Source organism: Callospermophilus lateralis, chromosome 11, assembly GCF_048772815.1.
Source record: "Callospermophilus lateralis isolate mCalLat2 chromosome 11, mCalLat2.hap1, whole genome shotgun sequence".
Lineage (NCBI taxonomy): Eukaryota > Metazoa > Chordata > Mammalia > Rodentia > Sciuridae > Callospermophilus > Callospermophilus lateralis.
This window is the reverse complement of record NC_135315.1, coordinates 13,422,309-13,439,448: the sequence shown is the minus strand read 5'-3', so window position 1 is coordinate 13,439,448 and position 17,140 is coordinate 13,422,309. Positions and strand designations below refer to the sequence as shown.

The 17,140-nt window shown below is 38.6% G+C and overlaps 1 protein-coding gene across 4 annotated transcripts in view; it reads left to right on the top strand.

Moving 5' to 3' along the window:
* The window catches only part of Helz (helicase with zinc finger), a 164,684-nt gene that overhangs the window by 22,631 nt on the left and 124,913 nt on the right, over positions 1 to 17,140 (top strand). For all 4 annotated transcript variants that reach the window (XM_076870584.2, XM_076870583.2, XM_076870586.2 and 1 more), the window contains 2 exons: positions 9,057 to 9,284; positions 11,336 to 11,372. In XM_076870584.2, coding sequence (XP_076726699.1) covers positions 9,075 to 9,284; positions 11,336 to 11,372 — 247 coding nt within the window. In that variant the 5' untranslated portion in view covers positions 9,057 to 9,074. The remainder of the gene's footprint in view (positions 1 to 9,056; positions 9,285 to 11,335; positions 11,373 to 17,140) is intronic.

Genomic DNA, 17,140 nt, shown 5'->3' with positions numbered 1-17,140 from the left:
ACTGGCCAGCAACGTTTCCCCCTCATCCCCCACTGTAATTTTAGGCCACAGAGGACTTCAGAACAGTGAAGGGTAGGGGTGGTGGTGGAATTAGTGCCATGGTCAAAGCTGGGGAACCTGGCAGAAAGCATTTATATAGGCTGGTGAGAGGTGGATGGGACAGATGAGTCCCTGGAGGCCAGTGGGTAGAGTGGGCAAGAGCAGGAGAGTGAGGAAGGAGAAAGCAGCAGGAAACGCAATGGTGACCGGCCAGCTAGAGCGAGCCTTTGTTTTTTATTCTTGGTATTGGGGATTGAATCCAGGGATGCCTTTACCCCTGAGTTATATCCCCGGCCCTTTTTATGTTTTATTTTGAGACCGAGACAGACTATTAAATTGCCCAGGCTGGCCTAGAATTTGTGATCCTCCTGCCTCAGCCTCTCAAGTCACTGGGACTAATTCATGTGCCATTTTGCCTAGGCATTATTGATCCTTGAAGCATTATCATGACTGTGGGCTCAGGTTTCAGCAGACCTCTCTGCCCAGGATTTCTCCTGCTATCTGGGTGATTGAGCTAGGGAAAAGCATGATGGCACTGTTACCGTGTCTTCCTTGGATTATTTTACAGTTCTCCTTATTAGTGGCAGTGCTTGTCATTTCTTCTTGCCCTTTTATCTAGTTCTTCATAGGCTTTATATATGATAGATTCCTTCTTTATTTAAAAATTTTTAGTCGTGTTCCTTTGCCAATGAAACAGAGCTCTCGCTTCTCTCACTTCTTGTGGCATTTGAGGTCATCCATGGCTTCTCTTCTTCCTCCTTCTCCCTACCTTGAGTCTAAACTGCAGATTTTCTCCCTTTGATGATTTCACTTGGATCCTTCTCTCAGGAAAGCTTGCGTTTACTCTCCCTGTTATCTGCATGGTGAACTCCTGTTCGCTCTTTAATTTTTTTATTCTGCTTTGTTATATGTGACAGCAGAATGCATTAAAATTCATATTACACATACAGAACACAATTTTTCATATCTCTGATTGTATACAAAGTATATTTACACCATTCCTATCTTCATACATGTTCTTGGATGTCCATCTTATTTTAAACCTCATGCCCTCTTCCTTCCCCTCACACCCCTTTGCCCTATCTAGAATTCATCTATTCCTCCCAAGCTCCCCCTCCCTACCCCACTATGAATCAGTCTCCTTATATCAGAGAAATTTTGCATTTGGTTTTTTGTGATTGGCTAACTTCACTTAGCATTATCTTCTCTATCTCCATTCATTTACCTGCAAATGCCATGATTCTATTCTCTTTTATTGCTGAGTAATATTCTATGATGTATACATACCATATATTTTTTTATTCATTCATCTACTGAAAGACACATAGTTTGGCTCCATAATTTAGTTATTGTGAATTGTGCTGCTATAAACATTGATGTGACTTTGTCCCTGTAGTATGCTGTTTTTAAGTCTTTTGGGTATAGACCAAGGAGAGGCATAGCTGGGTCAAATGATGTTTTCATTCCCAATTTTCCAAGGAATCTCCATACTGCTTTTCATATTGGCTGCACCAATTTGCAGTCTCACCAGCAATGTATGAGTGTGCCTTTTCCCCCACACCCTCGCCAACATATATTGTTATTTGTATTCTTAATAGTTGCCATTCTGACTGGAGCGAGATGAAATCTTTGAGTAGTTTTGATTTACTAGAGATGATGAACATTTTTTCATATATTTGTTGATTGATTGTATATCTTCTGAGAAGTGTCTGTTCAGGTCCTTGGCCTATTTATTGATTTTTGTGTGTGTGTGTGTGTGTGTGTGTGTGTGTTTAGCTTTTTGAGTTCTTTATATACCATAAAGATGAGTGCTGTATTTGATGTGTGAGGGGTAAAATTTTGCTCCCATTTTTGTAGGCTCTCTACAAAAATGGTTGTTTCTTTTGTTGAGAAGAAACTTTTTATTTGAATCCATCCCATTTGTTGATTCTTGATTTTAATTCTTGTGCAATAGGAGTCTTGTTAAGGAAGTTGGGCCTAATCTGACATGATGAAGATTAGGGCTTACTTTTTCTTCTATTAGATGTAGGGTTTATGGTTTAATTCCTAGATCCTTGAACCACTTTTTAAAAAAATATTATTTTTTTGTTGTGGTTGGACACAATACCTTTATTTTATTTATTTATTTTTGTCCGGGGCTGGGGATCAAACCCAGGGCCTCTACCACGGAGCCACAACCCCAGCCCCAGGTCTTTGATCCACTTTGAGTTGAGTTTTGTGTATGGTGATAGATAGGGGTTTAATTTCATTTTGTTGCATATGAATTTCCAGTTTTCCTAGCATCATTTGTTGAAGAGGCTATCCAATGTATGTTTTTGGTGCCTCTAAGAGAAGATAATTGTAATTTTTTGGGTTAGTCTCTGTGTCCTCTATTTAGTACCATTGGTTTACCAGTCTGTTTTGGTGCCAATACCATACTGTTTTTGTTACTGTTACACTGTAGTATAGTTTAAGGTCTGGTATAGTGATGCCACCTGCTTCATTCTTCTTGCTAAGGATTGCTTTAGCTATTTTGGGTCTCTTATTTTTCCAGATGAATTTCATGACTGGTTTTTCTATTTCTTTTTTTTTTCTAAATATTTATTTACTTTTTAGTTGTGGTTGGACACAATATCTTTATTTTATTTATTTATTTTTATGTGGTGCTGAGGATCGAACCTAAGGCCTTAGGTAAGTGCTCTACTGCTGAGCCACAACCCCAGACCCTGCTTTTTCTATTTCTATGAGGAATGTCATTGGGATTTTGATTGGAATTACTTTAAATCTGTATAGTGCTTTTGGTAGTATGGTCATTTTGGTAATATTAATTCTGCCTATCCAAGAACAAGGTAGATCTTTCCATCTTCTAAGGTATTCTTTGGTTTCTTACTTTAGGGTTCTGTAGTTTTCATTGTATAGGTCTTTCACAGCTCTTTCTTTAAGTTGATTCTCAAGTATTTTAATTTTTTTGAGGCTATTGTAAATAAGGTAGTTTTCCTCATTTCCCTTTCAGGATCTATCACTGATACACAGAAATGCCTTTGATTTATGGGTGTTGATTTTATATCCTGCTACTTTGATGAATTTGATTATTAGTTATAGCAGTTTTCTGGTTGAACTTTTTGGATCTTCTAGGTATAGAGTCACGTTGTCAGCAAATAGTGCTAATTTGAGTTCTTCTTTTCCTATCCGTATCCCTTTAATTTTTTTTGTCTAATTGCTCTGGCCAGTTTCAAGAACTGTGTTAAATAGAAGTGGTGAAAGAGGGCATCCCTGTCTTGTTCTGGTTTTTAGAGGGAATGCCTTCAATTTTTCTCCATTTGGAATAATGTTGGTCTGGGGCTTAGCATAGATAGCCTTTATGATGTTGAGATATGTTTCTGTTATCCTAAATTTTTCTAGTGTTTTGAAAATGAAGGGATACTGTATTTTGTTGAATGCTTTTTCTGTGTCTGTTGAGTTGATCATATGATTCTTACCTTTAAGTTTGTTGATGTGATGAATTACGTTTGTTGATTTCCGTATGTTGAACCCTTGCATCCCTGGGATGAATCCCACTTGATCATGGTGCACTATTTTTTGATATGTTTTTGAATTCCAATTGCCAGAATTTTATTGAGAATTTTTGCATCTATGTTCATTAGAGATATTGATCTGAAATTTTCTTTCTTTGATGTGTCTTTGTCTGTTTTGGAATTAGGGTGATATTGGCCTCATAGAATAAGTTTGGAAGTGCTCCCTCTTTTTCTGTTTCCTGACATAAATTGAAGAGTATTGGTATTAGTTCTTCTTTAAAGGTCTTGTAGAACCCGGCTGTGTATCCATATGGTCTTGGGCTTTTGTAGACTTCTGATGATGTCTTCTGTTTCATCTATTTCATTTGATACTGGTCTGTTTAATTGTGTATATCTTTCTGACTCAATTTGGGCAAATCATATGACTTAAGAAATTTGTAAATGCCTTCGATATTTTCTATTTTATTGGAGTACAAGTTTTCAAAATAATTTCTAATTATCCTCTGTATTTCTGTAGTGTCTGTTGTGATTTTACCTTTTTCATTACATATATTAGTAATTTGAATTTTCTGTCTTCTCTTTGTTAGCATAGCTAAGGGTCTGTCAATTTTATTTATTTTCTCAAAGAATCAACTTTTTGTCAATTTTTTCAGTTGCTTCTTTTGTTTTGATTTCATTGATTTCAGCTCTAATTTTAATTATTTCCTGTCTTCTGCTTTTGGTGTTGATTTGTTCTTCTTTTTCTTGGGCTTTACAATGTAATGTTAGGTCATTTATTTTTTGACATCATCTTCTTTTAAGGTATGAACTCCATGCAGTGAACTTTCCTCTTAGTACTGCCTTCATAGTGTCCCAGAGATTTCAACATGTTGTATCAGTGTTCTCATTTACCTCTAGGAATTTTTAATCTCCTTTACAACCCTTTGTTCATCCAGGAGCATATTATTTAGTCTACAGTTGTTGGAATGATTTTTATTTGTTATTGATTTCTAATTTCATTCTATTATGATCTGATAAAATGCAGGGTAGTATCTCTATTTTTTTGTATTTGCTTAAAGTTGCTTTGTGGTATATCATATGGTCTATTTTAAGAGAAGGATCCATGTGCTACTGAGAAGATAGTTTATTCGCTTGCTGAAGGATGAAATATTCCATATATGTCAGTTAAGTCTAAGTTATTGATTAAACTGTTAAGTTCTATAGTTTCTTTGCTCACCTTTTGTTTGGAAGATCTGTCCAGTGGTGAGAGAGGTGTGGTAAAGTCACCCAAGATTATTGTGTTTTGGTCAATTTGACTCTTGAGCTTGAGAAGAATTTGTTTGATGAACATAGATGCTCCATTATTTGGGGCATATATTTTTATAATTGTTATATCTTGTTGGTGTATGGTTCCCTTGAGCAGTATGACATGTCCTTTTTTTGGTGCCTTTTGATAAACTTTAACTTGAAGTCTACTTTATTTGATATGAGGATGGAAACCCCTGCTTGCTTCCACAGTCCATGTGAGGCGTATGATTTTTCCCAACCTTTCACCTTTAGTCTGTGTATGTCTTTTTCTAACAGATGAGTCTCCTGGAGGCAGCATATTGTTGGGTCTTTTCTTTTCTTTTCTTTTCTTTTTAATCCAATCTGCTAGCCTATGTCTTTTGATTGGTCAGTTTATTAGGCCATTAACATTCAGGGTTATTATTGAGACATGATTTGTATCCCAGCCATTTTTGTTTATTTTTATAAACAAAATACATACCCTGAATGTATCTTTCTTGCTTCCCTTCTCATCCAATAGGTCGGGTTGTCTGTTTCTCCTTTGATAAGTTTTTCCATTAGTGTAATACTTTCCTCTGCTGATTTTCATTGTTATTTTTTGTTTCCTCTTCTTGGAATATTTTGCCAAGGATGTCTTGTAGTGCCGGTTTTCTAGTTGTAAATTGTTTTAACTTTTGTTTATTATGGAAAGTTTTTATTTCATCATCAAATCTAAAGCTTAATTTTTCTGGATACAAGATTCTTGGTTGGCATCCATATTCTTTCAGAGCTTGATATATGTTGTTTCAGGATCTTCTAGCTTTCCGGGTTTGGTTTTAAAAATCTGCAGTTATCCTAATTGGTTTTGCTCTCTATATAATCTGATTCTTTTGTGACTTTTTTTTTTTATTCTCTCCTCATTTTGTATGTTGGGCATTTTCATTATATGTTTCCTTGGTGTGGATGTGTTGTAATTTTGTACATTTGGCATCCTGTAAGCTTCTTGAATTTGGTTTTCCAAATCATTCTTAATGTTTGGAAATTTTTCTGATATTATTTCATTGAATAGATTGTTCATTCCTTTGGTTTGGAACTCTGTGCCTTCCTGTATACCAATAACTCTTAAATTTGGTCTTTTTATTTTATCCCATATTTCTTGAATGTTCTGCTCATGTTTTCTTACTATTTTCACTGTGTGGTCTACATTCTTTTCAAGATGATATATTTTGTCTTCATTGTCTGAGGTCCTGTCTTCCAAGTGGTCTACTCTGTTGGTGATGCTTTCAATTGAACTTTTAATTTGGTTTATTGTTACTTTCATTTCAAGGATTTCTGTTTGTTTGTTTTTCTTTTTTAGCACCTGTGTCTCCCTACTGAAGTAATCTTCTGCTTCCTATACTTGTTTATGTAGCTCTTTGTCAGAATGATCTTTTGCTGCCTATATTTGCTATCTTATGTAATTCTTTAATTCACAGAACATTTTAATGATGTATATCCTGAACTCTTCTCTGTCATTTCTTCTGCTGTATTAGTCATAGATTCTAATAATGTGGTTTCTTGATTTGTTTGGGGCACTTTCTTTCCTAGTCTTTTCTTGTTGCTCATGTGTCTTCCCTTCTAGCGCTGTGGGTCCACGGCATTATCATTTTTACCTTATAGGCTTATAGTGCTCCTTTAGGGTTCCAATACCTCTCCTTTATGGGGGAGGACAATGTTAACAAATCCCAAAGTAAACAATATACCACCTATAAACAATTTGTTGCTATTAAGACGTTTAGAGTTTGTTCACAATATACAGAAATGTTGAATTTGATTATAATCTATAATATAATCAGTAGGTTTGTAAAAGTGTTTACATTTTCTGATGGTGGTCAATGAACTGGGGGTGAGTTGTAGGATGATATGCTGAGGAGGCAGAATGTGAGAATATAGAGTTAGTATATCTTAGGAAGTGTGAAAGAGAACTCTAATGAAGAGGGTTAGTAGCAGGAGAATTTTGGGTAGACAAGTACATGGGAAGACAATAGAGTACACAAAACAAACACAAATGAATTAAGAAAAATAAAGGATGTTAAAATAGTAAAAATTGGAGGAAAAAAAGAAGAAAAAAAGACATATACTATACAGATATAATATACTATTCACATGTTCCAGTCCTCAAAATCCTAATTCATGCAAAGTTCTTGGTTTCACATACGTTGGGGATATGATGTGGGAGAATAGAGGGGGAGAAGAAAAAGAGAACAACAACAATAACAACAACAACAAACCTAGAAGAAACCAAGATTGTTAATTGTTTTGGTTGGAGACCAGTATCTTTCTTGCTTCCCTTCTCATTCAATAGGTTGGGTTGTCTGTTGTTAGCTGGTATCTCTGCCATCAGGATGGTGAAGGTAACCAGGATGGGAAGGCTGGTTCTGGTGCAGGGCACATGGAAGTGAGTCCCTGGAGGGTCTCTTTTGGGTCTGCTTATATGACTTAAGCGCCGGGTCCTGTCTCCCTGTTTTGCCTGAAGATTTCCCAGTTCCTGTCTCTTTGTTAGTTTCCAAACTGTTGCACTCTCTCTCTCTCTCCCTTTGTAGTTCCTAATTAAGGGACCCCTCTCACCAGGTCTCCTGTGGGCAGTGCCCTGGTCACACTGCTTACCCGTCCCACTGAGAGCTATTTTGTGTTGGGCAGTTACTGTGATGGGTTATGGGCTAGTGGGGAGGTGTAGTTGGAAACCAGGTACCTGGCCAGCTGGAGTTCCAATTTGGGAGCTGCCCCCACCAAAGATGTCAAGGAAGGTGACCCAAGATGCAGGCGGGCTGCTTCCAGGGTCAGGGTGTTGGGTCGGATGCAGGGAGCCGGGCAATGGCTTTGTGCGATGTGTTCAGAGATGAGCTCTGTGGCCAGCAGTGTTGCAGCTTTTGGCTGTCCTGGGAGCCTGTAGGATGTCTCCAGGTGCAGGTAGAATACCGCGTGAAGGGACTACGGCAGTAGCTGCTGAGTCACAAGATGGAGACGACTGGGGGAGCCCCACGTTGGTAGATGGGGGTCCACAGGGGAGTGGCGGCCAGAGTTCCTGTGGGTGAGTAGCAGCTGAGTGTCCTCATGGGAGCAGAGTGGCGTTTCGGAGTTCTGCGCTGGTGCCGATGTGGTGATCCTGCTCAGGCACTTGGGAGCCCTGTGTGGGCTAGTAGTTGGGAGTTGGGTGCAGGGAGTCGGGAGTCCTGCTCTAACGCTGAGGCCTTGAGTCATGCTGCAGGCACAGGGGAACAGCTGTGTTGGGGTCATGTGTCACTGTCAGAGAAGCTGTAGTCCCACTAGTTGAGACCCAGGTCATAGAGCGACACAGAATGCTGCTTCCCTCTGGCCTGCCATCTTGGATCGCCCTCCTGTTCACTCTTGAGGCCAGTGACTGTCTTTAGCCGATGGAATAAGTCTTATAATCATTCAGTGTGCTTTGCCTCTCTTGCTATAGTCTGATTCTCTTGAAGGCAGTGACCTCATGCTTCATCTTTGCATTTGTGGCTGTAAGCACAGGACCTGACCCTGAGGAAATGTTTGCTGATTTGAAGCAATGGACAGGTCTAACTTTGATTTTAGCCAGTGTTTTAATAAGTGGAAAAAAATTTCACACTATATAGATTTTGATTTTCTGCAGTCACAGTTACTGCAAGATTGAAATTGGGAGACTGGAATTTAAAGGTTTGTATATGAAATATTTCTTCACCTTTGGTTAAAAGAAGGAAATCCTTTATGGTTTGTTTTACTTTGTAATATTTAAAGTCATGATTTATTTATAAATTTATCTCATTTATAAATTTGATATGATCCTGGCTTATGATCAACACTTTGTGTGTGTGTGTGTGTGGGGGGGGTATCAGGATTGAATTCAGGGGTATTCGACCACTGAGCCTCATCCCCAGCCCTATTTTGTATTTTATTTAGAGACATGGTCTCACTGAGTTGCTTAGAACCTCACTTTTGCTGTGGCTGGCTTTGAACTCGTGATCCTCCTGTCTCAGGCTCCAGAGCCACTGGGATTACAGATGTGCGCCACCGCACCTGGTTATGATTGACATTTTGACTTGGATCTTATTACAGACTTCATAAAATATAAAAGAGAAGTTTAGATATTGTAGCATCAATAACTTAATTGTGACTTTGAGCCGGAGACTATTTGAAAGAAACTATTTAGATAGATAATTAAGCAGATTGAGATAGGAATGGCCTAGAATTTATAATTGCTAAATCTTTAAAATCTGTTACTTTTTCTTTTCTCCCTGTCTTTAGGATTTTTGTCCCTGAGTCATGGAAGACAGAAGAGCTGAAAAGTCATGTGAACAAGCATGTGAATCACTGAAGAGGCAGGACTATGACATGGCCCTCAAGCACTGCACAGAGGCCCTCCTTTCTCTAGGCCAGTACTCCATGGCAGACTTCTCAGGGCCATGTCCATTGGAGATAGAACGCATCAAAATCGAGAGTCTTCTTTACAGAATTGCCTCATTTTTGCAACTGGTGAGTTAACACTGTTGGCATGCCAATGCGGAACTGAGTAAAATGGCCCTTTTTGGTGAGTCAGGACTATGGCTGGTTATTCCCGTACAAATCACCTAATTTTGACTTGAAGAGATATGAATGAAGTGCCCGGAAGTTTCGGAATATCTTTGATGGTTAAAACTGTGTTTTTAAACTTAGAAAATTGTGCTGTGGTGCAGCATTTTGAATTATTCACTCATTCCACAAGTATTTACTAAGTGACAGCGTATACCACATACTTTTCTCGGAACTTGGTGAATGTACTGATGAAAGAAGATTCCTTCTTCATGATGCTTTTTCTAGTAGGGGGACAGACAAACAATAGCTACTATAAATCAAACACTATAGATTAACTACATGAAATAAGGAGAGCAGGGCAAGGGAGTACCAGGGTTGGACATAGGGGTGCCGCTTAAAATATTCAGTGATCAAGATAGGCCTACTGAGAAGGAGGAGGCAGGGCTGAGCTACAGGGAAAGCTGGAGGAAGAGCAATATAGGCAAAGGGAACAGTCACGCAAAGGCCCTGAGGCAGAAGCATGCCTGCCATGTTTGAGAAATAGCTGGGAGGACATTGTGATTGGAGTAGGGTGTGCATACAGGAGAGGAGAAAGGGCAGAGCCTGTGGTCATCCTAAGGACCGATTCTTTCTGGAGGCAGGGAGCTGTGGCAGCACTTTGAGTGGAAGAGTGGTATGGTATGATTCAGTAGGAATTGTGTGACTTATGTTGAAAAGAAATTATTAAGGAATAAGAGTACATGTAAGAAGACTAGTTTGGAGACTGTTAGAATAATCTAGGCCAAAGATGACAGTGACTCAGCCCCAAACGGTAACAGTGGCGATAGTGAGAAGTTGCTCTTTTGAAGGTGGAAATGGTCAGATTTGCTGGGTGTGGGAATGAGATAGAGAGCTGTCACAGTCACTTGCCTCAATTAGAAGAATGGAACTTCCTTCAGCTGAGGTGAGAGATGGTAGAGGGGAGCAGGTGTTGTGAGCTCACTTTTGGACCTCTGGAGTTGGACATGCCATTTACTCTCCTGTGGGAGGCATAGAGTGAGCGTTCGGGTGTGCAGGCATAGAGTTTGGGAGAGTCCGTGGGATACAGTCTAGAGCCTGGGTAAACAGGGTGGATAGAGAAGAGAGGACCAAGGCTTTGGTCTTGTGGTACCACAGTGTCAAGAGGTTGGACATAAGAGGAGGAGCCAGCAGAGTGGCCTGAAGAGCAACCTCAGGAAAAGGAAAAGGAAGAAAGCCTGGTGTCCTGGGAGCTGTGTGAAGAAAGTACCACTGACAGAGTGGGCAAACGTTCTCCAGTATCAGTGGCTACCACTGGGCACGTGGCAACGTGAATGTAGCTGTGGATCTGACTCGAGTAGGCGGAGGAGCAGGAGTTTAGACAGGAGCAGGAACAGGGTTAGTGGGAAGCGGGTAGATGAGGTAGATGAGGTGGTCACAGTCTGGAAATTCTCTCCCCACGGCTCCAGTTTTCTCATTCAAGCTTGGAAGGAACCTGAGGCTAGCTGAAGTGAAAGAAGGTGAGAAGTCTGGGTGGGGGTCAGTGGACAAGGGAGTTGTGCCGGTGTGTGTGTAGAGTGTCGTTTGTGTAGAGTGTCGTGTGACCCTCCCTGAACACAGCGTTAGTTCTGCTCTGTGAATTAATGGGTTAAATTTATAACCTTTGTGATTCAACTTTGAGACAAAGATGAGCTTCTCTTTGGTAACATCTTTGTTGAAAGCAGTCCTTGGGCCAGGTATGGTGGTGCATGCTGATCATCCCAGCACTTCTGTAATCCCAGCACCTTGGGAGGCTAAGGCAGGAGGAACACCAGTTCAAAACCAGCCTCAGCAAAAGCGAGGCGCTGAGCAACTCAGTGAGACCCTGTCTCTGAATAAAATACAACATAGGCCTGGGGATGTGGCTCGGTGGTCGAGTGCCCCTGAGTTCAATCCTTAGTAACAACAACAACAGCAACAACAAAAAAGCAGTCCTTGAACTACTTAATTTTATCTTGTGTCTTTTTATTTTGCAGAAAAACTATGGACAAGCTGATGAAGATTGTAGGCACGGTATGTTTAAAACCGGTACTCTTTTCTGATTTGAAGATTTTGAATTATTTAATTGAGCAATGTTTAAGGTCCGATTTTTTTTTTCATTTGTAATTTCAAAAGCAATTCTGATTTTAAAACCTCCCGCCTTACCTAGAGACTGGTATGGATGAAGCTTTCCTGCTACCACTGGTATGCATTTAAACACTGCTCCTACTTATGAATATTGATATTTCTGTCCACTTCCCAGGAGCTTTGACAATGTGTGCTTTTAAATTTTGTGTGAGTAGTTCTAGTCAGTAAGAGCCCCAAGTAGCACGGATGGATATGGATTATTAAGCTTGGATACATTGAAAAGGTAGACTCATCCCTCCTGAAATATTTTCATTAATCAGGAGATTTTCCTTAGAAAATGGTTAGAACTTTTTCCTGTTTTCTTTTGGGCAGGAAATCGAGATTTATAATAAGATTCTTGTTCTCTGAGTACCCATAATATAGTAACCCTGTTCTTCATGCTGCCATCTCACTAGAGGGAGTGAGTGTAGGAGCAAGTGGGAGAGGAGTTCTGTACATGTTCTCACACACTCTTGGTGGAATTTTTTTGCACAGCTCAGTGACTTGGATAATATGATGTTTCATTTATCCAGAGTTGGACGTTGGGGCCAAGGTGTTTGACATAAGTTAATTTTTTCCCTTCTTACTCTGTTGTGTCAGCACTTCAAAAAGTATTAAGCATTTTTGTCGTAAATCTTACAAAACTATATTAAGTATTCCTGTGGTATATTGAACATAATTCAGCCATTCATTAAAGATCAGCTACCTCTCGATGAACCTTGCTTCATAATGTTGTAATAGTTTGGGAGTTAAATAAGAGATATCCTGTACAATATTCCTTAAAAAAAAAAATTCCTGCTATCTTTGGACATTAAAAAAAAATACCGGGGAGGGGGGATAGTAGGGGATAGGAAAGTCAGCAGAATACAACAGTCACCAATATGGCATTATGTAAACATTGTGAATGTGTAACTGATGTGATTCTGCAATTTGTATTTGGGGTAAAAATGGAAATGCATAACTCACTTGAATCAAATGTATGAAAGATGAAAAAAAAATACCAATAGGCAAATAATAATAATTCAAATAATGTAGAGAATTATGAATAAAGGAATGATTTCTCTTTCTTCCCTCAACCTGAAGAAATATTATTATAAGATTGCTATATCTTCTGCAGCTTTCTCTGTAGTGATAAACAAAAATGCTTATAATACATAAATAGGGCTTCTCCTTTAAAAATTAAAAAAAATAAAAATTTGTATCACGATCCCAAAGCTGCTTGCTTGCTTATATATCAGTACATCCTGGATCTTTAAGTATATACACTAGCTCCAGTTCCTGCTTGATATTCCCTGGAGTGGAGCTGGGGTGTAGCTTAGTGGTATAGCATTTATCTGTAGCATATGGGAGGCCCTGGGTTTGATCCCCAGTGCTGAGAAAGGAAAAAAAAAAAAATCCTTAGTATGGATGAGTTATAACTCATGAGCTTTAACTATTTTTCTGGATGAGCTTTTACAGGATTCCAGTTTTCTCGTCTGTCTTTATAAAGCATCTTGTAATAAACATAAATTCTTCCTTATTATTGCCTTTGTTTCTGTAACATAGTACTAGAAGTTGGATTCCTGGGTTAAGGTGAGTGTGCACGGACAGTTTTTATAGATACCTCAGATCAGTGTCAAATGCACATACCCCCAGCAATTTATCTTTCTTTCTTTCTTTCTTTTTTTTTTTTTTAAAGAGAGAGTGAGAGAGGAGAGAGAGAGAGAGAGAGAGAGAGAGAATTTTTTAATATTTATTTTTTAGTTATCGGCGGACACAACATCTTTGTTTGTACGTGGTGCTGAGAATCGAACCCGGGCCGCACGCATGCCAGGCGAGCTCGCTACCACTTGAGCCACATCCCCAGCCCTATTTTTTTTTAAATTTATTTTTTATTTTCTATACTTTTATTTATTTGCTTTTATTTTTTTTTATATGGTGCCGGGGATTGAACGCAGTGCCTCATATATGCTAGGCAAGTGCTCTACCACTGAGCCACAACCCCGGCCTACCCTCAGCAATTTAAATGAGAATGCCCATTCCTTGAAATCTCACTAACACTGAACCTACCAGTTTTGAAATGTTGCTATCTCATGTCTGAGAAACAGTCCCTCTTTCTTTAATTTTTACTTTCCTGACTACTAGTGAAGTTGATACAGTCTTCTCATTTTAGAGATAATATAAGTCAAGGTCACAGAAAGTTCATAACATGAAAAGTCACAGAAAATGAAATGCTTTTGGTGAAGGAACATACTGAAAAGAGTTGTTTTTTTCTGTTAATTGTATTATTAAATATCTTAAAATTAGGAATTACCCATATAAAGGTTGAACCAGTTCTAAGATGAAGTGGTCATGACAAGTCTGATCTGTGGTGTTGAAGGAATGTGCAGCTTGGTGTAATACATTCACCCCTTTGACCCACTAATCTCATTTCTGGGATACTATCCCAAGTAAATAATCTGAAAGAAGGAAAAAATTGTATGTAGAGTGGTGTTCATTGAAATACTGTGTGTAGAAGTGAAAAATTGATTAGCTTGATTTAGGGAGAAGTTTATTAATTACATTCTATGCACTCCTTGTTTATAAAAATGTGATAAGTAAGAAGTTGGAAAGTGGTCATTTTTTAAAATATAAAGCCATGTATGTGAAGTTGGTAGATTGAAATAGTTGGGAATATTGGCCAAGATTCTTTTTGTAGTTATCTAGTTGTGATATTATATGTATTTTTTTCTTTTTAACTTTCAGTAATGTTATTTTTGTGTAAGAAAATATGCTATGTGGTTGGTTAGTTAGTTAGCAATAAAAAGCAAGACAAGAATCTTGGTCTCTGTTAATTATTGCACTGCTTTGTTATACTGAGATGCTTCCTGGGTTAGCTTTGGATAACTCCTATCTTGAGTGCCCCAGACCATTGACTTGCTTTGCATTTTATGTGCTGTGTGGTCTGGTTGTGTATTTTCTTTCTTAGGGGCTGCTGTTTGCGTTTCTTGCAGCTCTCAGCATGCCTTGTTGCAGCTGCCCTCTGCCCTTGTCTCCTTCCTGCTTCTGACCTACTACAGGTTAGGAAATCAGCCCCGAAATCTTTGTTGTGGAATTCAAAAAATGCTTTTTAATTGTAAAAAGTTTAAAATATACAGGAAAGCAGAGGAACTAGTATAATAAACACTCATATTCTCAAAACTGAGTTTGAACAATAAATGTTCTGTCCATATTTCCTATATTGTTTTCTTAAACAACTGTAAAGTAATCATAGGCATTATGACATCTACCTCTAAATACTTCATTTTTTATTATCTCTAAAAAAATAAGACAAAGCTACAATATTTTAGCCTAATAAAATTGACAATAATTCCCTAATATTATCTAAAACCCAGTCCATAATCAGATTTACCTGGTTGTCCTCCAGATACTTTTATGGCTGATTTGTTTAACCAGGAACTAATCAGAGTTATAAAATTTGAAATTCTACTTCAGTAAGGGAAAACAGGCCCTGGTACCCAGAAAGATGTATAAATATCATGTCTTAATTTGAAAAAAAAAAAAAAAATTCTGAGCGAGGACTCAATGGCATCTAGAAAATAAGTACATAGGCTTTGAGTTCATCGATCTTAGTCCCAGGGTCAGTGGTGTGTTGTGAATGGTTAAGGTGCAAGCCAGCCATCACTCGTTGAGTTGAGTGAGATGCTTAAGTCAGTTTTCACTATCAGAACATAAAACAGGAAAATTTTGGGAGATTGTGATTGGTTTTCTGCCCCTGAAATAATCATTATATATAAAACTTATTTTTTATATTAACAAAATGAATGAAATAAATGGAGAAAATGAAGTAAAAAAATAATCTCACCAAGACATGTAATGTACAGGCAAAACTTCAGCCTAAACATAAGGCTTCAATAGTTGAAGAAATCCATCATTACAAGTTCATTTCAGTTTATTACTTGACCTGTGAGGTAAATGATTCAGTAACCAATAGCCCCTAATAAGAGGCTAACCCATGACCTGTTAAATTGATAGGTGATTGAATGAGCCTGCTATACTCTCCTTGGGGAAAAAAAGTGGAATCTTTATTACTTTCTTCTCAGGAGAGTTTTGATTAAATACAGGTAGTCCTAGACTTAATTCTACTTGTTATTTTTTTGACTTTATGATGATATGAAAGCAAGAGACACATATCTGTAACCCTAGCGACTTGGGAGGCTGAGACAGGAGAGTCATATAAGTTCAGAGTTAGCCTCAGTAAGCAACTTAGAGAGATCCTGTCTCAAAGTAAATAATAAAAAAGGCTGGGGATGTGGCTCAATGGTAAAGCGCCCCAGTACCTTCCCCCTGCCCCTGCCAAACAAACAACAAACCTCAAACCAAAGAACTCCAGGGCCTTGTGCATACTAGGCAAATATTCCACCACCAAGCTACATTCCTGGCCCTGAATATGGATTTTGATTGTTCTCTGGGCTAGTTAGTAATGTCTTGTCCACTAATGTCTCATGATGCTGGCCAATAACAGTGAGCTGTAGCTCCCAGTCAGCCTTGGGATCATGAGGGTGAGCAGTACATTACAGCGTGCTATGGTGATCAGATGTGATGTTGGCTAGGTCGGGTGTAGCAAATGCATTTTTTTCCTCTGATGCTAGGAATGGAACTTACCGTTGTGTGTATTAGGCAGGTGCTCTACACTGGGCTGCACCCCTAGCCCTTAAATGCCTTTTGGATTTACATTATTTTCAATTTACAATGGGTTCATCAGGATATAACCCCCTTATTAGTCAAGGAGCTTCTGTAGTTTTAATGACAATTACAAAAGCTTCTTTCTGGAAATATATGTAGTTAATGGGATAACAGTATTTACACTATATCAGTCTTAGGCCCCTGAAATGTGTTATTTTATTTAATCACATTGTGTTTCTAGTTTTACATATGAGGAAACAGGCTTGTGAGATTAAGTGGTTGAAGAACACAGAGCCAGTCCATGGTGGATGTGAGGTTCCCAAGTGAGGATTTTTTGCTCTGAAAAGCTACCCTGCTCCTTTTTGTCCTCAATTGCTGCCTGTGTGTACTTTAAGAGTTTTACAGACATAACAGAATTTGAAATTCTGCAATAAAGGGGCTGTTCATTTATTTTAGAAATGAAAAAGTTGAGGCTCAGAATCATTTAATCATTAATGAGGTGGAGATAAGAATTTGGGTCTTCACACTCTTAGTCTACCAAGTGTTTTATCTATTCACCAGGCTTATATTTTACTTTTTTGTGATACTGGATCAAACCAGAGCTTTGCACATGCCACTGAGCTACATCCCTAGTCCTTTTTAGTTTTTATTTTGAGATGGGGTTTCACTGAGTTGTTGACTGAACTCAAACTTGCAAACCACCTGCCTCAGTCTCCTAAGTCGATGAGATTACAGGTGTGTACCACCGCACCTGACTTACCAGGCTTTTAAAAGTAGAGATACAGTCTGATTACATTGCTTAATCTATTGTCTTTTAGATACAGGTACTATAACTTCTTTTTAGAGAGAGAGAATTTTTTTTAATATTTATTTTTTAGTACTTGGCGGACACAACATCTTTGTTTGTACGTGGTGCTGAGGATCGAACCCGGGCCGCACGCATTCCAGGCGAGCGCGCTACCACTTGAGCCACATCCCCAGCCCTATAGCTTCTTTTTAGAAAATTCCCTTTATACAAGCTTTATTTCTCC